This window comes from Sciurus carolinensis, chromosome 4 (genome assembly GCF_902686445.1).
Source record: "Sciurus carolinensis chromosome 4, mSciCar1.2, whole genome shotgun sequence".
NCBI lineage: Eukaryota > Metazoa > Chordata > Mammalia > Rodentia > Sciuridae > Sciurus > Sciurus carolinensis.
Window position 1 is genome coordinate 10,323,918 of NC_062216.1, and position 26,695 is coordinate 10,350,612.

At 53.4% G+C, this 26,695-nt stretch overlaps 1 protein-coding gene across 1 annotated transcript in view; it reads left to right on the forward strand.

Annotated features, from left to right (window-relative positions):
• The window catches only part of Scara5 (scavenger receptor class A member 5), a 107,360-nt gene that overhangs the window by 62,589 nt on the left and 18,076 nt on the right, over positions 1 to 26,695 (forward strand). Inside the window, exons 4-7 of the mRNA XM_047551617.1 lie at positions 273 to 947; positions 9,530 to 9,610; positions 11,563 to 11,661; positions 13,298 to 13,354. Coding sequence (XP_047407573.1) covers positions 273 to 947; positions 9,530 to 9,610; positions 11,563 to 11,661; positions 13,298 to 13,354 — 912 coding nt within the window. The remainder of the gene's footprint in view (positions 1 to 272; positions 948 to 9,529; positions 9,611 to 11,562; positions 11,662 to 13,297; positions 13,355 to 26,695) is intronic.

The window sequence follows — 26,695 nt, forward strand, 5'->3', positions numbered from 1 at the left end:
CAATTTGTCTGCATCTCCAAGATACTTCAGGATCTTTTAAGTTGCAGCACCCAGGTCACATCCCAGGCCAGTTAAATCGCAATTTCTGCAACTGGAACACCTAGCTAGTTGATTCTACAGTGAGAACTGGTTTGGGGACCACTGGGCTTAGTGAGCACAGTGCTCTGCTTTTCATTCCCCTCTTACTGAGCACACACTGCATGCCCAGCTTGCTTCTTGATACCTGGACCTTCCTCTCCGGCAGCTCACCTCTCCTCTCTTCTCCTCCGCAGTGTCCAGGCCCCGCAGCTCCCCGGATGACCTGAAGGCGCTGACTCGGAATGTGAACCGGCTGAATGAGAGCTTCCGGGACTTGCAGTTGCGGCTGCTGCAGGCTCCGCTGCAGGCGGACTTGACAGAGCAGGTGTGGAAGGTGCAGGACGCGCTGCAGAACCAGTCGGACTCGCTGCTGGCGCTGGCGGGGGCGGTGCAGCGGCTGGAGGGCGCGCTGTGGGGCCTGCACGCGCAGGCGGCGCAGGCGGAGCAGGCGGTGGCCCTGCTGCGCGACCGCACGGGCCAGCAGAGCGACGCTGCGCAGCTGGAGCTGTACCAGCTGCAGGTGGAGAGCAACCGCAGCCAGCTGCTGCTGCGGCGCCACGCGGGCCTGCTGGACGGGCTGGCACGCAGGGTGGGCGTCCTGGGCGAAGAGCTGGCCGACGTGGGGGGCGCGCTGCGTGGCCTCAACCACAGCCTGTCCTACGACGTGGCCCTCCACCGCACGCGGCTGCAGGACCTGCAGGTGCTGGTGAGCAACGCCAGCGAGGACACACGCCGCATGCGGCTGGTGCACATGGACCTGGAGCTGCAGCTCAAACAGGAGCTGGCCACCCTCAACACGGTGACCGAGGACCTGCGCCTCAAGGACTGGGAGCATTCAATCGCGCTGAGAAACATCTCCCTCGCCAAAGGTACCCTCTGACCCCATCCCAGTCCCCAGAGTCTCCTGGGGCCCCCTCTGCTCAGGCGTCCCTCCCACATGCCCCTCCCCAAGGGCCCCAAGTGCACTTGTCAGTCCAAGCTGTTAAGTCTTGCCCAACAGGACTCTGGAATTTTCCCTGGGAATGATCTATCTATGCCCACTTCCAAGGCCTGCCCAGGTCTTGCTCCTGGGTAAACCTCTCTAGGACAGAGTGAACTCAACTTCCACATCTGTAGGCAGGAGAATGGCCAAGAGGGGACTCACCGGGGTCTGGGGAGCTGGAACTTGGTTGTGCTGGCTGTAGCTGCAGGTCTTGGGCTGCCTGGAGAAGGGGATCTGGCTGCAACCTCATGGGGAGGGGAGAAGGCACCTCCAGTTCAAGTGTGGCAATGGTGAATCTCCAAGGAGTGGAGAATTCCAAAACTGAGACTAACTTTCTAGGCAGTTAGGAAGGTGTGTTCATACAGGTAAAAGAACATTTCATTTAACCATTAGTTAGTTCCATTTGTAATTCAAATGCAATAGCAAACATGTGTGGGAGCTCCATGGTCCTCCTGCTCTGGGACCCAGAGCCCAGAGACCCAACTTCTGGCAAAGCAGCCTCTCCTTGACCCTCCCCTCTCCAGTTCCTTCCTGAAGCACATGCTGTCAGAGGTGCCCGTCAGGCCGCGTTGCCCAGTGCTCACACCCCACAGCTCCCCAAGAGCTGTCAGAGTCATTAAACTACCCTTAGCCTGCTAGTCAGCACCAGCAATGCCGTACTGACTACCTGCTGTAGGTTGGGTACTGAGCCAAGTGCACCTCACTGGGCATCTTTCAAAATCAGCACCTGTCTGAAGAAGCAGCGTGGTCCCCACTGGATTGCTGAGGCAGCTTACACGGCTTGTCTGGGTTACAGGGCAGGGAAGGGATGGAGAGGGGTTTGGACCGGGCCTTCTGACTCTGGTACCAGTGTGCTCTCTGTCACGTCCCCCTCTGTCCTGCCTGCCTTCCACCTCCATACGGGGAGCACAAACAGCCATCTGCAGGCACCCAGGCATCTCACTCGAACCCACCTCCTTCGAGACCTGCTCGTGAGCTCTCCAGTGCACTGAAACCCCCTCCTTTGAGCTTCCACACTCGTAACAGCGAGATTTTGTCCTGGCGCCTTCCGTTTGTATAGTCCTTTGCTCTGACATGCATGTTTTAGTTTCGAAGTGGTTCCTTGGGACAAGACGAGCTGTGAAGTTGATTTAAGGTGGGTGTCTTGATTGAAGGAGGGGGAGGATTTGGGCTGAAAACAACTAAGGCTCAGGGAGAAGTGGCTGATTACTCAGGGCCATGTGACTGGTAGTGATACAGCCCCAGATTTTTTTTTCAGTTCAGCAACTTTAATAAGATATCATTTACATACCACAGAGTTCACTTCTTGTAAGTCACTGTGCAATTCAATGACCAGACCAAGGGTTTTAATCCCAGCACCCAGAATTCATTCTGCTGCCCTCAGTCCCCGGTCTGCCTCTGCGTCACCAGCCCTAACAGTGCGTACGCAGAAGTGGGACTCAATGAACACTGTGGAACAGCTGTTGGATCTCGCTCAATACCCGGCAGTCAGAGGCTTCCCCTGCTCAATCTGTGATCTGTTCCTGGTCACTTTGAGCTCAGGGGTCAAAGGAGGGTAAGTCATAGACTTTCCTCTTTCAAACCCATGCCCTGCCTTTCTGATCTTCTCTTTTTCTTGACCTCCCCTGTCTGTAGAAGTCCTCGTAGGCACTTCCTAACAAGAATAGCCACACCACCTCTGACCTGTGATGAGCGGGGCACTTCACAGACATTCATTCCCCTAATAGATGTTCAAGACCCCTAAGCCTCACATCCTGCAAGAAGTCTTATCTTTCGCGCTTTGTAGATGAGAAACCCAAGTAACATTCCCACTGATTCTTATGCAGTTGGCAAGTGGCAAAGCCAAGGTCTACACGTGGTTCTGCCAGGCTCAGAAGCGAGATGGTCACTGACATCCTGCTCCACAGCTGCAAGCAACAATGGTGGTGGGAGCTGAGGCTGCTCTCTGGGGCCTTTTACAAGGGCACTAATGTCACTCAGAGAGACTCCACCTCATGACCTAGTCTCTCCTGAGGCCACCACCTTGGTGATTAGGGTTCAGCACATGGATTGGGGACCACAGCCCTGGAACGCCTGGCTCTTTACCACTGGACACCCCTGGGCCCCTCCAGCTCTCAGGGTCACCCTTCATCGGCTCACTCCTCCCTCTCTCACATCCCTCTCTCACTATTGCCAGGTACCCGGTTGCTATTTGGTATATCTGCATGTAACAGCCTTTCAACTTTGGCTTTTAACAGCCTTTCTCCACTCTGGCTTTTGGATGGTGAATGTTGTACCACCCAAGTTTCTGGACATTTCCATACTCTTGTCTGGAGTGACCTCAGTTTCTCCCTAAACACACATACAAACACTCACATGCACATGTGCACACAAACCCGACACATGCACCTACACACAGGTACATACATGGACACACGTGCATGCCTATAGACGTACACACAGTAACACGCATGTGCATGCACACCCTACGTGTTCCTACCTTTGGCCCTTCTCTGGCTCAGATTCCACAAGTGACTCAACTATGTGTATTTTTTCCAATATGAGCTTATTTACATTGTTCTTGAGTTTGGTCCAAATGTTTTTCATCCTGTCTCTTGGTGATGCAGTTTTCTATGAGTTTGGTCTGCAGTTTGTCTTTTGTGGACATTCACAGTGGGGCTTTATGTTTTCTGCTTTGCTTTTGCAGCATGATCAGGTCTGTTGAAATCTGTGTGTGGATTTCAAAGGATTGGAGAATTTAAGATTATCAGAGAGAGGAGGCATCAAGGAGGAAGAAAGATGACCAGATGGGGAGACCTGCTGGGAGGGAAGGGCTGGGCACAGCCCGAGGCAGGCTTCCCAGTCTCATTCAGATGGTTATTTACTAGAATGACAGTTTTTAAAATCACAGTACTTCCCAGTGGAACAGACTTCAGAAATCATCTAGTCCTGTTTTGCAATTGAGGACTCTGAGGCCCCTTGAGGAAAAATGATTTGCCCAAGTCAAATGCCAAGCCTGTGGCCTAGCCCGGGCTAAAAATGACATCTCTTGATTCACAAAAACAAGTTTTCCAAGCAGATTTATCTGGGAGCCTTCTTTTTCAAGAACAAACACTATCTAGGAGAGCACACCATTCATAAGGGGATGTGCAACGGAGCCCAGGCTCTGACGCTGGGACGTGGGCTTCTAGTGATTAGGGATCTGTTGGAGGTGTTGGCATCTCTGTGAATGGAGCCACATGTGAAATAGTGGCTGGGGACGTGTGGACCAGGAGGAGACCCTGGGCAGGGTGCGTGGCCCTGTGTCCTCTCACCTGCCACATCTGACTCTGCTGCCATGGGGGCGGGGCACGCTGTGGAAGTGACAGTTGCACCCAGCTGGGCCCTACCTCCTTTGCCCTTGAGGCTCAGAAGACCATGGCCAGGGCTGTCTCTGCACCTTTTGGAGCTCAAGTCTCCCTGGCTCTGAAATAGGACTGACAGATCCTGTGCTACTCCCTTCTCAGGGGTGTGAAGAGAAGCCCTGGAGCTGGAAATAGAGCAATCAGTGGAAAGGCTCCACCCCCCTTCAGGGTGGGTTCAGTGAGGTTCTGGGGTCTGGTGTCCATCACTGTACTGCTGGCTTCAGCCCAGGTGGTCAGCTGGCCCCATCATTTGTTCTGGGCAGGTCCCAGGTCCAGCATTCACAGGTCCCTCCACCCCATCCCTCATTCCAAGATCCAGGAAGTAGAGAAGGGTTTGCTTCCTCCTCCATTGCCTGGCCCCCAGGACAACTCTGGTGTGCCTCCCAAAGGCTCAGTCACTGGCCCTCATCTGGTGGGAAGAGGTGCCCATGTAGCATCTCCCACCAGCTGAGCAGGGGCAGGACTGGTGGAAAGAACCTGAGCGGGACCAAGATCGCTCCTCCTGCCCCAGCCCCCTCCTCACTGCAGCCTGCCTGGCTGAAGGAGGAGACAAGACATGGACAGTGTGAGCCGTTGAGAAGCGACAAAGCTCACGTGGGCCCCCCTGAGAGCAACTGGTCCACCAGGGCTTCCTAGCGCCCGGAAGTACAGTCATTCTTAGAATCTCAGCCAGGGCCGTGTGAGGTGCGCAGCCACAGAGAGGGGGCCCTGGCCTACACATAGCCTGTCCACGTTGGGGACCACAGTCTGAGGTGGGTGATGGTGCCAGGGTCTCAGGGACACTCCAACAAGGGCACCATACAGCCCTGACCCAGGCGTCTCCCTGCCCATGGGGCCTTGGGAGTCAGAGCATAGGCATGAAGGCCACCTCAGGGCTCAAGGGGACTGAATTCTAAGGAAGGAGAGGATTTAGCCAATTTCTAGGGACAACATGAGGAGCAGGGTTTGCTGAGGAAGAGGAGAGTGTGTGTTTGAAACATTACCTGCCAGCCTGCCCAGAAGACTCAAACGCCAGCCACGTGCCAGATCTCCAGCCACATGCGGGATCTCCCATGGGGCTGTAGCCAGGTCCTGCCAGGGGCTCCCACAGCCTCTGAGTTCACTTGTCTGTTTTCATGATTTGGAGAAATTAATCAGACAGCCATTCTCGCAGCAGCTGGAGAGAAAGAACAGAGACTGGGGAGTCTTTAAAAAGGCGGGAGAGAGGCCGAGAGGACCAATGAAGGAGTAGAAACGTAGGGACGGGGCTGTCCTCCAGGACAGGCCTGGAATGACAGGGCTCTGGCCGCCTGTGGGCTCTTCTGAGTTGGCCCGGCCAGTGTAACCCGAGGATATGATCAAAGTTTAGAAACGAGTGCCAGCCTTCACTGTCACCCAGCTTCTTAGAGTTCACCTCTGCCAAGGCCCTCACTAGTCCTACCTGAGTTTCCATCTGTGTCCATCCACATTCCTGTTTGGGCACTTTGGGATCTACCTCCCCCTGGATGAGCTGCCCAAGGTTGGCAGGGTGATTTCAGGTGCACTTCAGAATGGTCCCGCGCAGTGATCTTACCATGGAAGCATCACGAAGGGTCAGGTGTGGATGGTCAGGGCCAGCCTTGCCCTTCAAGCTTATGAAGCCTTCAACATCCATGGTGTCATTGAATCCTCACTCCCTGCCACATCTGCATGAAAAAGAGATTCTAGCCCTCCTTTAATAGAACCAGGACCTGGGCCCAGGATGCTCTGTCTCCATATTCAACTCCCCTTTTCCTAATTACCTCCACCCCTGGTGTCAACCCTCTGGGTTGTTTTACTGGGCAGTATCCTTTCTCCCTTAGCCGGGGACAGTCCTGGAAAAATCCATGCCCTGTGTCTATGTTAGTCAGCTTTCTGTCACTGTGACAAAATGCCTGAAATAATCAGTTTATAAAGAGAAAAGGGTGGGCTGGGGAGATAGCTCAGTTGGTAGAGTGCTTGCCTTGCAAGCCCTAAAGCCCTGGGTTTGATCCCCAGCACCGCCAAAAAAAAGAGAGAGAAAAGGGTTTCAGTTTACAGTTTTGGAGCTTTCAGTCTATGGTCAATTGGCCCAGTTGGTTTTGGGTGGGTGCAGGAATGCATGGGAGAGGAAGCCACTCGCCTCATGGCAGCCAGGAAGCCAAGAGAGAGAAGAAGGCCAGGGTCCCAGTATCTTCTTCAAGCCATACTTCCATGACACCACTTCCTCCAATTAGGCCCCACCTCTTAAAGGATCCACCTCCCAATGATGTCTTAGGCTGGGGACCAAGCCTTTAACACATGGGCCTCCAGGTCACATTTTAGACCAAACTATAGCAGGGTCACACCTACACCAGCTCAATTCCTGAAGTCCTGGGTTCCTGATGGGAAGAGTGGAGGAGCAGAGAAGACTGAGAGGGGTGAGGTGTATGGGGTCGGGTCCAACCTCAGAGATCCAGCAGGTTTCCTTCTCTCAGTTCCCTCTGCCTCAACCTGAAGGGGAGATTGCCACATGGAGTCTAGAGCTCATTTGCCTCTTAGCTCTTCCCTTCTTTGGCTGTCTGATCTTAAGCCTGCTCCAGATTGGTTCTGCAGTTCTATCTTGTGCTCTTGAAACTGGAATCGATATGGCCAGTATTAAGAGGATGGTGGCTCAAGCCCCAGCCTTCCTCAGACGCTTTGTGCAACTCATGATTAAAAAAAAAAATGTTGATTCCTTTTTCCCCTGTGCGTGTGCCATTGAACTATCAAACAGCTGTCGACTTTGGTTAGGATCTGAGGACAGTGCCAACTTTTGGAATGTATCAGTACATCTCGATCTTGGCGGCCTGGTTGTTTTGTGTGTATTAACACTCTCTGATCTCATATACTCATTAGTTCATCAAATGTTTGTTGTGCAAGAATGCCACACTGCAAGGGTGCGTGCTGCGGTTTCCTAGGGCTGCCCTAATGCCCTGCAACTGGGTGCCTTAGAATTACAGAAACTTATTCTCTTACAGCTCTGGAGGCTGGGCTGTACCCCCTCTAAGAGCTCTAAGGGAGGGTCCCCCTTGCCTCTTCCGATGTCCTGGCAGTGGGGGATCCTGGGTTCCTTGACCGGCAGACATATTCCTCCAGTCCTGCTTCTTATCACATGGTGTTCTCTTGTCTCTGTGTCTGTTTTCTTCTCTTATGAGGACACTAGCAATTGGATTAGGTCCCATTCCCCTTTAGTCTGACCTCATCTAGCTAATCACGTCTGCAAAGCCCCTATTTCCTGACAAGATTAAAGAAGTTTGGGGTGGACATGGATTTGGAGGGGCATTATTCAACCCAATTCAATAGGGTTTGGGGGTTTTTCTTGAGAGCCTGCAGGCTGGGCTTTCCCAGCAGGGGTGAGGACGTGAAGGATGGAGTCCTGCCTCAGGGGGCTGGACTGTGCCCACAGGACAAGGCCATGTGAGGAACGTGTCAAATGGCACCAGGTGCTGCTCCACTTCCGGCAGGAATGATGGGTGAGAGATGGCTTCACCAGGAAGGTGGCAGCGAGCAGCCTCCTGGGCTGGTGGCTCTTGGAGGTCGATAGGCTGGCCTCCCGGAAACGGCAGGTGCAGCTGGGGGTAGTAGGAAGGTTCTGGGAAGGAGAGGCGTCTGGCCCCGTGGGTGTGGCAGAATGGACGGTTGCCCTACAGACCTGGATTGAAAGCACAGCTCCTTCGCTGGCCAGCTGGCTGTGTGGCCTCAGACAAGCCACTTCAACATGAAGCAAGTTGTGGGACCGAAGCCAATCACGTAGGCCAGGATCCCTGCCATGCTGGAGCCCCGCCGGGAGGCAGCCCACTCGGGAGTGGTTAGAAGCCCAGCTTCCACTTGAGTGCCCAGCCAGAAACCTGAGCCTGCCTGCCGCCCTCCCGCCCCCCAGCACCTGCACCAGCCAGGGTCTGTCTCTACATTCTAGACAGGGTCCCTCTGATGCCACTTCCCTGACCCAGGCTCCAGCCCACCCGGGTGGATTGCAGCCTTTGCATCCGCCTGCCTCCCATCCCTTCCCCACGACAGCCCGAACCTTCCTCCTGTGCAGATCTGATAGGGCTCTGCTCTCAGGCCCCTCCTGGGACTTGTGGTACACCCCGTCAGAATCAAGTCCGGCACTTAGGTCTGACCTCCGAGAAACCCACTTTCCCACCCTGCTGTGTTCCCAGCTGCTCATTCCCCTGTGGCTTACCTGGCACTGTCTTCCCCACCCCCAAAGTCCCAAGCTTTCAATTCTGTGAGTAGTTCAACAAAATTGGCACAGATGCATTAACATAGGTTAGAAATTATAATCAAGAGCTTATAGAGCCTTTCTTATCATTAAGAACAAAAATAGATTGTCCTTTAAGTAGGACATTAGGACAAAATCGTATCTTTTACATGTATGAGCCATCCTATAAATAGGTCACTGGGCGAAAATGACGTCTGGGACGCCAGGACAAAACGGGTTAAGCCCCTACAGGGACGGCCCCCTCTGCCCGGACCTCTCCCTCTGCAGCCGTTAGTCACCCCAGGCCGCCGTCGCAACACACCACAGACTGGGGGCTCAGACCACAGGCATTGCTTTCTCACAGCTGAGGCTGGCAGTGCGGTGAGGGTACCAGGGTGGCTGGGTCCAGGGGAGGGCTGTCCCCCTGGTTTACAGACAGCCTCCTGCTTATTGTAGTCTCCCGGGTGGAGAGAGCGCTTGTCCACCCTGCAGGCCGGGGAGGGTGGGAAGCCTGCTGTGTGCTAGTGAGGGCGCTCTCCAGTGTCTCTTCTTATAAAGCCACTGATCTTGTTGTGAGGGCCCCACCCTCATAACCTCGCAACCTCGTCTGACCCTAATACCCTCCTAGAGGCCCCTCCTCCTAAAACCACCCCACTGTCAGGAGGACTTCAATGTACAGATCTGCAGGGACCCACCCCTTCGCTGGCTCCTGTGAGATGTCACTGTGGGTGCTGCTTCTTCCAGGGAGCCTTTCCTGATGCCCCCAAGACAGAGATAGGTGGCATGCTGTGTGCTTCCAACATGCAAGGCTGTTGCAAGGTTCTCACTTCCTCTGCAGACATCCTGGCCCTGTTCCCCTCTGACCTAGGTGCTATTTTCACCTTTCAGGGCCACCTGGACCCAAAGGTGACCAGGGGGATGAAGGAAAGGAAGGCAAGCCTGGCAGCCCTGGACTACCTGGACTCCGAGGTAATGGGGTGGTCTTGGGGGTACCCACGAGTGCATCCTGCCCTCTCCTCTCTCGTTGATGTAGATGTTGGGGCTCCCTGGAAGGATGCCCTGGGGCTTGGCTTCTAGTGCTCTGTTCTGTCAAGAGATGAGGAGGCTGTTTGTGTAGTCAGAGGATGAAGCGAACCCTCTTCTTAGGAAGTGCCAGGATCTGGAGGAAAAGAGTAGAGGAGAGGCCCATGGCTCCATCCAGGCGTCAGAGGCCATGTGGCCAGGGCCTCCAGACCAGGCCTCCCAGTATGCTGCTCCCCCTCCGTGTTCCCATTAGGTGCCAGATGCCTCTGCCCCACCTCACTTCCTGCTGGACCTGCCCAGGTTCTTGGATGAGTCATGAACACCTGCCCTGCCATCTTGCTGAACACAATGACTGCCCTGCAGATCCCAGTATGATGGGGAGGGGACTTTGAGTCCTTTCAGGAAGACTCTTCTTCTTAGATTCATCTTCTAAGAAGTCTAAGAAGTTACTTTATCCAACTCTGCGTTGGTCAATTCTTATCCGTATAGCACACATTTTTCCAGGAGAGTATAAAGACTTCAAAATGATGGAAGAAAAGGAGATATAGGGGGCAGGGGTCTGGTTATTTATTTTAGGAATTACACCTCTTAAATCTCCAAGTACATTGCCAATGCAGCAGAGGCAGGGTTGGAAGGAGGAAGCCCCAGCCTGGCCTCCATGCTGGCCTCCCCTCTCCGCAGAGCTCTGGAAACAGAACTGAGGGCACCTGGGCTGTCCAGGCTATGCGGGCCACCTTTTCTGCCTAATGAATCATAGGGCGGAGAGCTTCGGGCACATCCTGCACTTAGACTCAGCATTCTGTGGCCATGAGACTCTGGGAACAGATCCGTCGTGTTAGGAGGGGAAAGAAGGAAATTCCATCACCCCTCTCTGTGGTCCTCCCACCCCCTGGAGGCCACCCGTCCTCTCCAGCCATTTGACACTAGTGCCGGAGGAGTAATTGCTGGGAGACAGCTTTCTTGTGAAACCAGCTAGCTCTCCAGGCCGGGAAGAACAATTAGTCAGTTAATTAAGGGTGCTCTGCTTTGCAGAGATTACTGTGGGCTTAGGTCAGGCCTCGTGGGGGCCCTGGGCTCTCACTTGGTGAGAGCGTTTGTTGATTCTGGCTCTCCATGGTGCAATCAGTGCAGGCAGAGGCCGTAGGGCCTTGTGGCCGGGAGCCCAGGGCCTGACTGGGCAGCAGGCCGTGCATCCCATTCATTGACCTTGCTGATCTCCATCCTTGGCTCCAATGCCTTTCCTATACCTCCTGTGTTTATGGAAAGGAAGGGATCTTCTGTTCTTTCTTTAAATAGGATGGGGCACGGCTTCATCTTCCTCCTAAAGGCCAACTCCACACCCTCCCTAAAGATCAGTAAGCCCCTTTGATCCAGCATGAGGTGAGGCTCAGCAACCAGGCGCTTTAGATTCAGGAAGAGCAGAGCTCAGATCCTGCCTCCAGCACCCTCTATTTAAAGTCCTTGGGTAGTTAGGTCACTTAATCTGTCAGCGCGTTTTCTCATTTGTAGTACAGGTGAAATAATACCTCCCAATACGATGTGAGGATTAAATGGGATACTTCATGCCTGGCACACAGAAAGTGTTCCAAAACAGTGCTTGCTGCCTTTGAGCCTCCTGCACGCCTACGGTAACAAGGCCTGCTAACCGGGCTGGCACTGCCAGCACTCACAGCAGATCTGGCCCTTCAGGCAGGAGGGCCTCATGCCTAACTGATAGGAGGGCTCGTGGGGAAGGTCCATGCTGACCTGTCAGATGCTGCTTTTGCAACATCTTTAAGACTCAGGAAATGTCAGCTGCTGAGGATTATGGTTGCATTAGTCTGTTGAACCAGACAGTGACCTCGAAGGGACTTCCAGTTCAGAGTCTGAAGCTTTGCCATTGTCTCTTCTCTCCCCAGGTCTTCCAGGGGAGAGAGGTACCCCAGGACTGCCTGGCCCCAAGGGCGATGATGGGAAGCTGGGGGCCACAGGCCCAATGGGCATGCGCGGGTTCAAAGGTAATAACGAATCTCAGTGTACCCTGGAGCTTCTTTCTCCCCCAGGCCCCAGGCAGCATGGGCAGTTGGAGTGGGTGGACCTGGGGTCTCATCCTGCCTCTGCCCAGCTGAGCACCCTCAGGCAAGTGTCTAGATCTCATTAAGCCTCAGTTTTCATCTGAAAACCAGAAATTCTCATGCGGCCATATCTGTAGGGCAGGTGAGCGTGGGTGGAAAGGCCGTGACACTTGAAGTCCCTGTGGTGTTGTGAGGGAACCTTACTGTGGTGCAGCCCAGACATGTGACCAGAGGAGGCCAGCGGGGGCTGCAGGACAGACACAGGCCACAGAGCCGTGGCAGCCCCTCCTGGCCAGTGCTGACGGCTTCCTCACATTTTGCATGACTCTGTGTTTCCCAGTATTTTCAACTTAATTCCCTTCTTAGGTTTACATGGCCAGCAGTGTTTCCTCTGCCCAGCCCCCTTGTTCATTTTTAGGGGAACCTGCTTTAGAGTCAGGTCATGTCTTTCAATTTCCCTTTAAGATTGTCAGACCTCTTGTCATCGCTGCAAAGATGAGGACGTCCCTTGCTCTCTTCCCAGGCTTTCTGCTCATCACGCATTGCAATAACTCAGGGAAAAAGTATTAGGAATCCTGCCCACCCCCTTGTCTGGGATGGTCTCTTCATCTCGGAACACTGGAAAGTCTTATTCCACTCTCTAGCTGGTGGTGAACCTGGATGAGGGATTTCCTATTTTTTGTAATGCTCAGTTAAAAATTAATTTTAAAACAGATTACAAGAGCAGTATATCCTTGATGGAAAAAAATAGACAAGACAGATGTGCACAGAGGACAGAGTGTGAGAACCCCCCCTTCCCCGGGTTTCAGCTCTTACTCTTTAGAATGACCACCATGAACTCTTGGGAACACATCCTGCCAGACGTTTCTCTGAGCACTTACACATATATGGTTGCCTTTTTTTTTTTTTTTAACCAAACTTGAACTTAGACTTGCTCTTCTAATCCACAGTATGCTGTGCACTTCGATTGGCAGATATCTTTCTGGAGAGCCTTTGGAATAGGATTCCCTGGGTATTTTCATGCCCTTTGAGTTGTGCCAAGATCTTCCAGCTTCTCTGTAGAGTGAGATGCCAACTGGGAAAAGAACTCTGCTCTTTTAACCATATCCTGGGAAGGGAATTTCAAAATTCCCTGGCAACTCTTACTCATGTTTTAATCTCCCACACCAGAAAATTTGCCTGACACACGAACTGTCTCTGTGTATCTGAAGCCCACCTCTCTATGCTCATAAGAAAAGCTTAGATATGAACGTCTGAACCTTTGACTGTTGCCCGGGAGTATCTGCTTGGTCTTCTCCCGTGGGGTACTGTGTGTTCTTTGAGTTTGTGTGGTGGATGCTGATCTTCTGTGCTGTATCTAGGAGGGAATGAGACACCTCAGCTGGACTCCCTCTTTCCTGGGGCGACCAGAGCAGGCGGCCTAATCAGGGAGCTCCTATCTTCCCTGATGTACCCTCCTATTGCTGGTGGCTCCTGCCTGGGGGTTTCTCCAGTACTGAGTTAATAACTCTGCAGATAATGTTTTCTTAACAATTAGGATTTGTTTTCATTCCTAATATCAGTCTTCCTCCCATTTCAGGTGACCGAGGCCCGAAAGGAGAGAAAGGAGAGCGAGGAGACCGAGCCGGAGATGCCAGTAAGCAAGTCCTGCGAGGTCACTGGGTGCTGTGCCCACAGGGGTGGAGCCTTGCCCATCCTCGTGAGGTTGGGGTCCAGGGACTAGAACCATGTGCTGGGGTGGAGTGTCAAAGAGGCTCCCTCCCTTTGAGGGTGCTCTGCTGGTTCAGCAAGAGATATTGACAGACTCCAGGGGCACAGGCTGTCTCTGGAGGTGTAACAACCTGTGCTTGTGTGGATGAATCTGGAGGCTCCCTCCCAGTGGCCTCAGGAGCTGGCTGTGTATAATCTCAGGACCTCAGTATTCTTATCTATAGAATGGGGACAAGCAGAGTCCTCGCCTCCAGGATTGGGGTGAGAGAGGAGTGGATCCATGTGAAGTGCTTCGCCTGGTTGGACTCAGGATGCGCCATTATCAGCATTCCGTTCAATGCACCAGTTCAGACCTCCTTCCTGAAATCATCAGCCGTGCCTGCCAAAACTCAGTTACTGACCCTAGGAAAAAGGGGGTGTTGTGTAGGAAGCCAGGCAGAGTCTCCTGTTTTCCTCCTTTGCCACTGAGAGGGTGGTGAAGGTGGAGATGCTGCTCTCTGGCAGACCACCCCGTATGGGAACCAGCATGGAGATGCTCAGGTCTCCCTGCAACGGGCACAGGGGCGCGGCTTATCTGGCTGTGCCGCCCTCTTCCAGGGTGTGCATGTAGGATCTCGGGAAGATTGCCAGAGCAGAGTGAATAGAGTCTCCCAGCCAAGTTTTAAACACAAACAAAACAACCAGCACGTTGTACTGCTGGCTCCGAGGCACAGCCGCCCCGTGTGAGGGCGTGAGCCCATTATCGCCTCCTTGGGCATCGTGTTCCGGGCTTGGCCCTGGGAGGCCTGGGCCTGGGAAGGGTGCCCGCATTCTCCGTTCTGTGGACCTAGGGACGAGAACCACTGCAGAGTCACAGGCTGACCCTGACTGAGGGCCTCCCTAAAGGGCTGGGCCCTGAACACTGTCTTGGGGTGCCGGTTTCTCCTGCCCTGTTGGCCGACTGTTTCTGACAGAACATTGCCAAGGTAGCTGAGGAGATCGTGGCATTTAGCTCTGAGAAATAAACAACTCCTGACAGCTTGGGCAGGAAGGGAGGGACTGTGTGGAAAGATGACCTTTGAGAGGGAGATCAGAAACGCTCTCACATTCTGGAGGGGTCTTGTCAGGACCTCTCTGGCAGCTGTTCTTCAGCTGACTTGAGAGGAGACGGGAGGTCAGAGCCGCCCAGGCACTGTGGGTGTGAAGGATGCTCTGGTCACCGTCTACCTGGCTTCTGTGGGCCAAGCTGCTGGACTCAAGGCAGGGCACAGAGTGGAGATATTGTTTTCTGGCATCCCCGGAGCTCTCTGGAGATGGGTGGGAGGCCTGGGGACGGGCGGGAGGCCTGGGGACGGGCTCCTGTTCACTTGGCCCTGGGGCCTGCTGACCACACAGCCAGAGGCTGACATCAGATCTGGACGCCCCTCTCCGGGGACTGAGGCTTTTTTTCCTGCCTTGAAGAGACTACACCCTGACTGGACCCCGGAGCTCAGACATAAAACTCAGAGCCCAGAGCTTGCACAAAGCTCCAAGATTTCCCTTCCAAGTCCCCAAAATGGTCTCTCTTGGGAGGGGAACAGGAAGGTGAGGGCCTCAATAGAGGCAGGTCATTGACAGGAAGCTGTTCACAACACCAGGAGGAACATGGAGACACACAGCAGTCACTGACAACGAGGCTGGAAGGCCATCACCTGTCTTCTGTCAGAGGCTCAGAAAGCAGGCCTGAGTTCCCACATCAGTAGGCAGGGGCAGCTGAGAACTGAACGTTTGGGCTCCAACTTCCTGATTCAGGGAGGAGAACACAGGCTGTGGTCCTGGTCAGCTGGGTCCTGGACAGCAGGGTCTTGGAGAGTGGGGGTGAGCTCCAGAAAATTCCTAGTGACTCCCTCCCTCACTTCAAGGTCCAGGTGCCCGCAGAAAGACCTCAGGCTGAGGGGAATATTGTGGTAGGTTCAGGGCTGAGGCCTGTTCCTGTCCCCTGGCGGGGTTGCCTTCCCACGGCCTCCACTGCCTACCCTGCCTCAGGCCACGTCAAAGCCAAGCTATATTCAGACTCCTGCTGTTTCCGAGGCACTCTGGTCCTGTCCCAGAGGTGTTAACTATATCCCTGAGAGCTGGGCTCTAAGGAGAAGCCCAAGGCTCATCTTTCAGAGAAGCGCGGAAATTCTGACAAACACGGTGCCCACTTCGGAGGCTCGCTGAGTCATTCTGTGGGCCCTGGGCAGCGGGAAGGATGCTGTCTGCAGTAGACAGACACCTCCTCCAAAAGCCAGCACTGTACAGGAGCCGCCAACCCGGCTGCCTCTGGAGACCCAGCCAAGGCTGGGGAACCTTCAGGGACGCCTCCAGTGACACCTTTAGCGTAAAAACTTTAAGCTCCAGCAGGTGGGGATGTTACTGCACTAAAGGTACAGAAACAGGCTGGACACCCCCAGTGGCCGTTGCCCTTTGAGGAGGACATTACAGAGAAAACCTCTAGGGACCTGTGTTTTGAGTCAATACTGTAATATTTTTCAGAACATAAGTCTTGCCGTTGTTTACCCGTGTTTTGATCTGGAGTCATGGGATTTTTGGGTTTGGATGAGCTTCAGATCGGTTCCTTTCCCTCCAACAGCCCACCCCTCCAGTTCACTGAACAGAGACCAAGAACAGAGAGGTGGAGGGACACAAGGTCACCCCACCAAATCAAGTCTAGAATCCAGATTTCTTGAGGCTGCTTGATGATTTTTGTTGTTGTGTTCTGGTTTTGCTTTGTTTTTTTTTTTTTGTTGTTGTTGTTATTTGTTTTATCAGGCAAGGGTGATACATCAGTCATTGCATTAGATGTTTGGCTTTTGGAAGTTTGGCCAGGGGAAAAAAGTTCCACATTTGCATCTCAAGAGAGAAGGACATTTGTTTTATTTTTGTATATGGTCTGTTGGAAGGAAAAATAAACAGTGTTTTTGTAGTGAAGGAGTAGGTAAAAGATTCAAATTTGTTTAAGTCCCAGGGCATGAATTTAAAGCAGGATATAAGTTCAGGTTGTATAAAAAACTTTTCTCCATTTGAGTTCACATGGAAAAAAATAGGCAACATGACACGGGGTGAATTCTAAGCCAGGGTTTGTTGACAGTAATCATTGGAAGCTCAGAAAACCTTAAAGATGTTGAATACTTCGTGTATATTTTCCATATTTAGGAAAATTGGGAGGCAGGATCCCAGTGGGCAACCAGCATGCAGTGTCATTCAAAATAAATGATCAGGGGAGGGGTTTCTGAACAGTTTTCCTGTTAGCTGTTGTTTCTATCTCTGTTTTAGAATATAAGAGACAAAGAGAGTCCTTGGAGTCTAGGAACTCCCTTCCTCCCATCTCTATGTCCTGGGGGAGTCCTTTAGGATGATGTCTCAATGACAGTTGGCCTTATCAAAGGTCTGAAGAGACAGAGCTATTGCTTCCTTTATGAAAAAGTAATATTTCTTTATTAAACACACATACAATCTTTTTTTGATATATTATTATTATTATTTTTTTTAGTTGTTGATGGACCTTTATTTTCTTTCTTTCTTTATATGCAGTACTGAGAATAGAACCCAGTGCCTCACACGTGCTAGGCAAGCACTCTACCACTGAGCCACAACCCCAGCCCACACATATCCAATCTTAATTTCTTATATAACATGAACATCCAAGCAGCAATATGATTTAAGAGTAAATCAGGCTTTTAAGAAAACTGAACTGCAGCTGGGCATGGTGGCTCATGCCTGTAATCCCAGTGACTCGGGAGGCTGAGGCAGGAGAATCACAAGTTCAAGGCCAGCCTCTGCAATTTAGCAAGGCCCTAAGCAACTTAGTGAGACCCTGTCTCAAAAAGGGGGAGGCGGTTGGCACTGGGGATGTGGCTCAGTGGTTAAGTGCCCTGGGTTCAATCCCTGGTACCAAAAAGAAAAAAAAAAAAGAAAAAAGAAACATAAACCTGCTCCCATACTACTTATATGTGTGTGCCTTGTCAGGTGAGAAGCAGGGTCTGAACACTTCAGACCACTTAGCTCTCAGGGATATAATACTCAGGAGGCATGTTATACTCACCATAGGGAGAAAAGGCTGAGGGTAGAGAGGATAAGGGATCTGCTGGAGTCCCCAGAGTTCACAAGGGACAGAGCCAGGACACCAGTCGAGTCTGTCTGGCCTGGAATCCACACGCTTACCCCTCTGCTACCCTCTTTACTTACCTTTTGTTGAGCCAGGGGTCCTCATGGGCCACTCTGTCTGTCCTGAGTGGTTTAGAATGAAGGTGCTAATTTCCCCTTAGCTGTTCTCTTACTTTACTTTCCAGGTTGTCTTCTCTGTGTTGAGTTTGCTCTTCTTTACTCAGTCTTGGCCGCCCTGCCCTGTGGCTCTGAGCTGGCCCAGGCAGACTCCTACAGAGTGGGCTCTGCCTCTGCCTGCAAAGCCTTCCACCCCATCAGCCTTTCACTAGCTTCCTGGTTGTGTAGCCGATGGATGATGAGGCACCTGCGCATAGCTGGCAGTGTTTGTTTGCTGGTGCCTTTGTTCAGTTTTATCATTCATCCATTCATTCCCCTTGTCCTTATAGTATCTGGTAAATGCTCAGTAGACGCACAAAAGTACACATGGAAATTTGAAAGGGTTTTTCAAATGATTCCTTCCCAAAGCTTATGTCTGTCTAGTAACTGAAAATGGGAAGGGACAAAAAAATTCACCCAGGAAAATTGTCCTGAGGCAAAAACTGAAGCAGCATGGGAGACACCAGAGAGAAAAAGAAGCGCCAGGAAGTGGCCAATGTGGGATTGCCCGAAATGAGATGCAACTGAGCAGAGCAAGCTCCGGGGAGAGCAGGGGCAGAGCTGGCGGTGGAAAGGAGCAGAGGTCGGAGAGATTGCCTGGGGTGCTCAGGATTGCATGGGGTGCGCTCTTACTTGTGTCATAAAGATGGGTGTGTGGATGAAAGCAGGAATCTGGGGAAGAGAGCCTTGGTTCATTCATTTCTTTGGCAAACTTTTGTGAGCAGATGCTATGTACCAGGGCCTCGCTAAGGGCTGGGCAACTCGAGTCTAGCCGTGAGAAAGACTCCTTGCAATTGCCGTGCGGGGTGGGGAGCGTGATGGTACAGGAAGCGACAGTCAGGGAGGGGTCTTTGGCTCAAGGCCTGAGGAGAAGGTTGGTGTCCAACAGGCGGCTGGAAGGTAAAGGCATCCCAGGTGCAGAGACTGTGGGGAAACAGGACGTGTTCTCTGAGAGGCCCGCATGGTTTGGAACGGTGGGAGTTTGGAATGTAAGAACAAGACCTGGGGCGAAAGGCATGAGTGAATCCCTGTGGGCCTGGCAGGGGTCAGGGGGCCGAGCATGGCCTTGTGGGTCCTGGGAGGCCACCAGCAGGCTGAACACAGGCAGGTGGCTGTGAGGACCCTACAGGCACCTCGCCATCCCTTGTGGCCCTCCACACCCACCAAGGCCTGGCACGGTAGGCAGGCCCTTCCTCCTGGGGACAGTCCCTACTCCAGTCCAGGTTGCTCTTCTGCTCCAGCTCCTCCTCCCACTTCAGCAAGTCCTGTTTGTCAGAACCATATCTCCAGAAAACGAGAGGCAACTCCGCGGGGCTCTGCAGGAGCCGCTTGCCGGTGGAGGCGCTTGGGGGTGGGGGGGAATGCCCAAGCTCCTTCACGCTGTGCTCTGCCTGCGGTTCTCCCCACCGCCACTCTGCACCCGTGGGAAGTCCTGTGATTCAGTTCAGTTCCACTCTGTCTACCTGGAGTTAGCACAGATCCTGTGGGTTGGGTGCTCAACCCCAAAGGGCTGCCTCCACTTGCGAGTCCGAGCCTCCAGAACCACTGGCCAGCCAGCTGCAAATTAGGGGTTCCCACAATCCCCTCCTTGGGTACCCTCATTTCTAGAATGGCTCACAGAACTCAGGGACAGAGCAAGGTTTACTGGGTTCTTACAAGGGCTGCAACTCAGGAGGAGCCGCAGGGAAGCAGCGTACAGGATGAGGTAAGGTGGGTCACCACCCGCCCCGTTCCCCCAAGCGTCGGGCAACCCAGAAGCCCTGAGAACCCTGACCGTTGGGCTTTTATGGAGGCTTCATTACATAGGCAAGACTGATTACATCACCTTCTCCCCTTCCTGGAGGTTAGGGGACAGGGCAGGGCAGAGGAGTGACTAAAAGTGCCAACCTGCTCATTGGTTGGTTCCACTGGCAAGCAGCACCCTCACATCCTTAGGAGCTTTCCAAAGTCACCTCATCAACAGCACAGATGTGGTTGAAAGGGGCTTTTATGAATACCAGAGATGCCCCCGTGCTGTTTCAGGAGCCAGGGACAAAAGACAAATACCATAAAAGGTGTTTCTGTCTCACCACTGAGGTAGTCACAGGAGTTTTAGGGGCATTTCTCATGATCACAATATGACAGTAGCAAGCCGAGCTCCAAGTCCTTTTCTGACCCACTGGCGGGTGTCCCTGAGGCCAGTCCCTTAACCTCCCTGACCACAATTTCATCCCCCCCCCCCCCCGCTTATTCTGTGGTGGGACCTGGCCTTTCAGATCTTCTAGATTGCCAGGATCCTATCTTAAGCCCTCCCCAAACTAATTCAGTTACTCTTCCTGAAAGTTTCTGGTCACCCCTTCCAGGAGAGCTTCTGATTGCTGGGTGCAGAAAACAGTTCAGTTCTGATGAATCCGTGGTGTTCTTTGATTTGGTGGCTTCCTGTGAACTCAAGAGGGCCTGGAAGCACTGAAGGTCTGACTCTGTTAAGAGGCCAGGTGGACAAATGAGGGAGTGTGGGGGAAGCTTCCCGAGAGGCAGAAATTGCTGAACTAGTCAAATTACACTCCTTTTTTCCCCTCCCAGTACTAGGGATTGAACTCCCGCATGCTAGGCGAGCGCTCTACCCCGGAGCTACAGCCCCAGTCCTCCATTCATCTCTTACAAATGGTATGTTCAGCATCTCTGGCCAGAGGAAGAGAGACCAGGGCTGGGGCCTGTGCCCAGGGGAGGAACCAATGCTAAAGCCAGGAGAAATGAAGCCCCGCTTGGGAACGAGCAGTGTGCAGAGGTCATTAACCCGTCCGCTAATATTTGTCTTCTAAATATATGCTAAGTGAAAACAGGAACCAAAGGCCAAAGTCGAGAAGAATGGCTAGTTGGAAAATAAATAAATAAACAAGCCCGTGTTTGGAGCCTATGTTCCCAGTTCGCTGCCAGGTGTGGACGGGGGACCTGGGAGGGTTCGCATGGCGACTTCGTGCTTGCTACTCGCTCCAGCCCCTGTTCTTTCTAGGGGGGTGAGTGAGACCAGCCAGCCCACCCTCTGCTCTTCTCTGCAGCCCTTCCTCCCATTGGGACCTTGCAGGCAGCTCTCCAGAACGGGCCTCCCCTCTTCCCCAGCAAACAGGCAGTGGTTTCTGGGGCTTGCCCCCCAGAAAACTCTATTAGTAATACAAACTTCCAGCTGAAGGTGAGCACAGAATTTTCTATAAAAACAGTGCCTTGAAACCCCCAAAGAACTGAGCTTTGGGTCTTTCATGTGGGTTTTATACCAAGTGAGTGTTAAGTTGAGACGAAGTTGAGACATACATTAAAACTAGGAATGGTTGAGCTGTTTATTTGGAAAACATTTCAAATAAACTTGAGAGTTGTTCTGTATGCCCACAACCCTGAGCTTTCTCCCGTGGTGATGTTGGGAGGTAAGGCGTGTGTGGGCTGCCGATGAACCTGCGTGTCCCTTAACTTCACAGCCTCATGTCCCTGCCTGTCCTTAGACACAGAAAACACCCTTGGAGGGTATTTGGGACCAGCTTTAGTGGACTTCCCTACCCCAGAGCTGGATTTCAGCCTGTTTTCTTCAGGGAGCTGTTTGTAGAATTTAGATGGAAGAAAGAGAAGTGAGAGAGAGGAAGCCATAGCCTCCTGGGGAGGTCTCGCGGGCGCTGTGGTAGGAGGGCTGGGAGGGATTCGCGGCTTCCTCGCTGACTCAGGAGCTGGGAGGGTCGCTTGCCGCAATGCCCCAAACCCACCACAGGCCTCCCTCAGGATCGCATGGAGCTCAACGTGGCCAAGACCCGACCATCAGTCACTGAGCAACTCTTGGTCTCGTGTCATGTCTCCTGTGACAGAGCAGGAAGCCACTGAGAGGTTAGATCCGGCCCAGGGTCATGGAGTTGGAAAGCTCCCAGCCTGGCTCTCCCTCGGTCTCTGCCTTTGAAACTCGGCAGTATGGGCTGGGGAGCATCCTAACAGGGGGCTCGGTCCTGGAACCCAGAGGAGTAGGACTGAGATGGGCGGGTCAGTGGGAGCCAGAGCAGAGGAAAGAAAGAGCCCTCCCAGGAGAGGCCACTAGCCTGGGTGTGGGGCCTGGAGGTTGGAGCAGCGTGCCCATGAAGTCTTCGCTGGGGAGCAGGGAGGCCTCCCCGTTGCCAGCTAGGACGGTTCCAGGCCTGCACAGGGAAGTGGGGCATCGCTTCTCTCCGGGCTCCCTGGGGTTTCTTTTCAGTCCTAAATGCCTGTTGACTCTCTGACTCCTCACTGCCCTTTGAGAGGCTCAGTAAGAAAGGTAAGAGAAGGGCTCGCCAGTCTGCCCAGGCCCCTGCAGAAAATTCCTGCAAATCCAGCTCCCAGCTGGCCTTCTGGGCCTGTGCTCCCCTCCCACTGCCATGGGGGTGCCCAGTCCTGGGCTGGCAGGGAAAGCGCCTCATTCATTCTGAGCACCTGCTGGGAATAGCGTCATTGGAGAGCCACGCTCCAGTCTCCAGAGAGCTCGCCCCAGAGCTGGGAGACGGGCAGGAGGCAGCAGAGGTGCCTGAGGAGATATCTCTGTTGCTCCTACCCAGCCAAGTCCCGAGCACCCCGTGTGACTCCAGAGACACAGCACGGTGGAGAGCCAGGTGTGGTCACTTTATCATGTGACTTGGAGAAAGTCAATTACCTTCTCGGAGCCTCAGCTTCCGCTGCTGTACAATGGGACAGTGGCAACAGACCACTATGGAGGAAGGCTGCACAGATCTGTTGAGACGTCCGATAAAGACAGTCTGAAGGGCCGCCCAGTCCCACGTTAAGTTCCGAGCAGATCACCCTGAAGGAACAGCGTTTTCTAAAGCACACCCACAGGCCAGGACACAGTTGGAAAGCCATGCCCTCCGGGAGAGCAGACAGGATGAGCTGTGCCTTCTTTTGCTTTGGGGATGGCTCCTGTCCTCCCATATGGATCACATTTCCTGTTGAGAAGTGTCACCCCAGCCTGGGGAAGGTGGGGCTGCAGGCCCTCCTGCCGCAGGCCTGCTGGGGGCATGGGGAGTTCTTCCTTTACCAGGGAATGAAAGTTCAGCTTCCTTAACCGGCAGATGGTCCCGATTATCCCTGGAGCCCTGCTCTGCAGCTGCAGAGATGCAGGGCCTCTTTTCCCAGCCCCATGTTTATTTCTGTTCTCCACAAACTCCTCTCTTTCCTCTTGTTTTGCTTTGGCAGGAGACTGCAAGGCAGGAAAAGCAAACATCCAGGGGCCTGGCTAGTCCAGGCCGGTTGGGCTTCTCCTCCTCTCCTTCCTTTAGATGCCCAGTTCCCTGGGCTCCAGGGCCTTCCTCATGCGCAGCCAGGCAGGTTCTGGGGCCTTTCGTGAACCTTCCGTCTTAGAGTCCTGCAGGGCAGGGCAGTGTGCGACCCACTACATAGCACTGTAATATTCCTACAGGCAGGGAGCACAGGCAAGGAAAGCTGTCCCAGAGCGGGTGACACCTATGTGCCTTACAGGACCAGACAACTGTTGAGCCGTGTAGCCCCAGCTCAACCCCAGATCCACCCTCTCTGACGGTGCCCTGGCTGTGCACAAAGTCTGCCCACAAAACATCCCAAACTGTTCAAAGCTGTCTGCTGTACCTCCCAGGTGATCCCTCAGTCAGGGCTGAGAACCACAGCTTCAAGACTCACTCCCTTAAGCCCAACGACAGGAAATACTTCACACCCCACAGGGCTTTTGAGAGACATATAAAGTGCTTTGCATTTGCTGAGGGTTCTTTCAATATTTGCCTGAAGTGTCCAGCTGAGAGTTGGCCTCTGCTCTTCAGTCTGACTCTACCCTGTAGCTGCTGTGTGACCCAGAGCAAATCACTTGACTCTTCTGGGCCTGTTTCCTCTTCGGTTAAAAGAGAGCTCTAATAACTTATTTGTGGCGCTGTTGAGAAGACTAGTGAGAAAATGCACGTGTGGAGCTCTCCGCAGGGCCTGCTGGGGAATGGCAGGCAGACATCAGTTCCCTTCACCCTTCAAGCTTGACTTGCAGTCTCTCCTGAGAGTGCTGGCTTTACTGTAGTTGGCCTCGGGGGCGACTCCGAGCCAGGTGTGGACAAGTTCCGCGGACAGCAGGGAGTTCCAAGGCTACCCTGGCCAGGTCCGAGAGATGTTAGTCCCGAATCTGCTGAGGAGCTGAGCAGAGAGGCCGCTTGCTCGGTTGTCCTAGAAGAGGAAGATATCTTACATCTCGCTCCGCAATCACAACTGCAAAACCCAAAGCATGGAGTGTCAATAAGGTGAGAAATAATTGGATAAAAAACCCCAGACAGATCCAGAGATGCCAGTGCCCAGTAAATGAAACCAGATGCTCGGTTTAAATATCCTGGAATGAATCCCCCAGAGATACCACGAGTTGCCTTCCATTCCCAGCGCAGGATGAGCAGCTGTCCCGGGCATACAGGGAGGGAGGCCCCGTGTTGGAAGAGGGGAGCTCAGGGTCAACCCCAGAGGGCTTCACTCTGGCTCAGGGATTTGGAGCAGGGAGTCGGGAGTGAGACCCAGTCTCCTTTGTCTGGACCCCCGCTTTTCCTACGCACGTATTTCAAAAGCAGGGAGAGCAAAGAAGCGTTTGCTTGGGAGGAGAGTCCGCACACATCAAGAGATTTATAAGATCTGCACCGGGAGCCCAAGGATGGCCTCGGCCCGCATGTGGAATTCGGGGACCGTTCCAGAGCTGCCTTGCTTAACGAATCGCATCCAGTTTGCATTAGTGTGCAGAAAGTTGCTGACAGCAGGAGCCAGGCTTCTGCCGGATGCCCTTGTCCCCCTTCCCAAGTACGCTAAGAAGCCAGGAGCTGTGTGCCCTGGGGAGCAGAGAGGAAGTGAGGCGGAGACTAATCCAATCCAGGAATGGGCCCCTGGTTCCTGTTCCTAATGGGGCACAGTCGCTCCTGTCGAGATCTGATCCCTATCCCTCCTCCGGCCGTGGCCAGGCTGTCCTGGGCCGCGTGGGGAGACTGCTCACCGCTGACCCGTGCGCTGCTGGGCGGGCAGCTGGAGCCGGGTGGGAGCTCGCAGTGACAGGGCCCACCATGTGCAAGACCCAGAGCGCCGTGCTCCTGCCACCGCTCCACACCTGCCGAGGGGTTTGGTGTCCAGAGGTGGCTGTGGCCAGGTGGAGCTGGCATTCTGGCCCTCCTGAGCCCGGAAGCAGCCTCCCTCCACCTGCCCAGGGTTCCTCCCCTCAGGGGTCACCGCCACTGTCGGACTCTATGAACTCACTGACCCCCGGGCCGCAGAGGTAGCCTGTCAGTCAGCCCTTGGGTGTGTGGCATTCGTGGGTGCTGTCCGCGGGCTGTTCTAATAGCAAGGACTGGGTGTCTTCCAGAATAGGGCCTGGGAGGACTCAGGAGCCCGGATCCATCATACAGGAGGGCCTTGCTGAGCCTGGAATGAGATGGTCCTTCAGAATCCAAGGTCATTCGAGCGGCCACCACCCTGGGGGATCAGCCTGTCACTCCAGGGTCTCATCTCAGACATAGCCTGTGGACTCCGCATCCCTGCCCATTAGCATTTAATCAGCAGCAACGATTGCTGAAGGGAAAAGAATCCAGTGCGAACTGACCTCTACCTCAGTTTACACAGAGGTGATGACAAACCAGGGAGACCAGTAGGGTGGGAAGTGAAAAGTGACAAAAACAGCAAGGGGATCGTCCCACAGGAAGCCACCTGGTGTGGCTACTGGCGCTTCCCTAGCTGTGGTCCTGCCCTCCACAGAGCCTGGGACTGGGGCCTTGGGCTCGGACGCTGACTGGAACCAACAGTAGGTCTTGGGGCAGCCTTGACCTCTCCCAGGCAGGCACTTTAAGTGGGGCTGAGATGATCCTAAGATGGGCCTTGACCTGTTAGGGAAAGGTCAGTGTCTCGCTCAAATCTTTATAGACCGAGGCTGAGGCCCAGATGAGAGGAGGACATGGAGCTGGCTGGACTGGGGCCAGGAGAGAATTTTGCCATTGATTCCTCGAGTCATGGCAGCGAAGGAATGAGGACGAGATAGTGTCTCCATGTCTCCGAGACTCCAAAGAACGTGCTAGACCGACCCTGTCCCTCTCCCTCCTGGGCTCTCGGCTCTCCTCACCACCCCACGCTGCCTGCCTGCAGGGCTTCCCAGAGTGGCCTGGGATTCCCCCAGCATTTTGTGTTCTACGAAAAGACAGAGTCATAGGCCTGTGTTCCTTTCAGTCAGGCGCTGAAAGTTAAGACCTGAACCAGGGAGGGAATCGGTGATGCCTGAGTCAGCTCTAGAAATTGCCTTGTGTGCTCGGCTCTTGTGCTCTTGTGTGAAAGGATTTCAAGCAAGACATGAGACTTAGGATAGCAAAGCTTATTAGAAGAGGAAAAGGACGCTCTCAAGGGAGAGAGTAGGTCCTCTCAGAGAGGAGAGGGACAACTCACTTCTTGAGTTCCAGCTTTCATTGGGGCAGAAGTGAGATAGTCAGAAACTTCCACCAAGTGTCCCATCTCAGCTCTGGATTGACAGACTGCATGAGCCAAGAACCTGAGGACAACTCTTGGTCTTCTTGGCCTGGCTGACAGCTCCTGATTGGAACTGATTTTGCAGAATTTGTGGTCGGAGGATGGGTCTTATCCACCCTGCTTTCAGGTCTGGGAATCTCTGGTTCCATGTATAGAATCTTGTTGTAGTCAGCCTGTTCTCTACTATGACTAAAAGACCTGACAATAACAATTTTCAGGAGGAAAAGTTTATTTGGGGGCTCACGGTTTCAGAGGTCATGGTTCGTAGACAGCTGGCTCCATTCCTTGGAGTTCCAGGTAAGGCGGAACATCATGGCAGAGAGTGTGGTAGAGAGAAGCAGCTCACATGATGATCAAGAAGCAGAGAGAGAGACTCCACTCACCAGATACAAAATATGTACCCCCAACACCCACCTCCTCCAGCCACACCCTACCCACCTTCAGTTACCACCCAGTTAATCCCATCAGGGGATTAATTCACTGATTGGGTTAAGATTCTCACAACCCAATCGCTTCTCTTCTGAACCTTCTT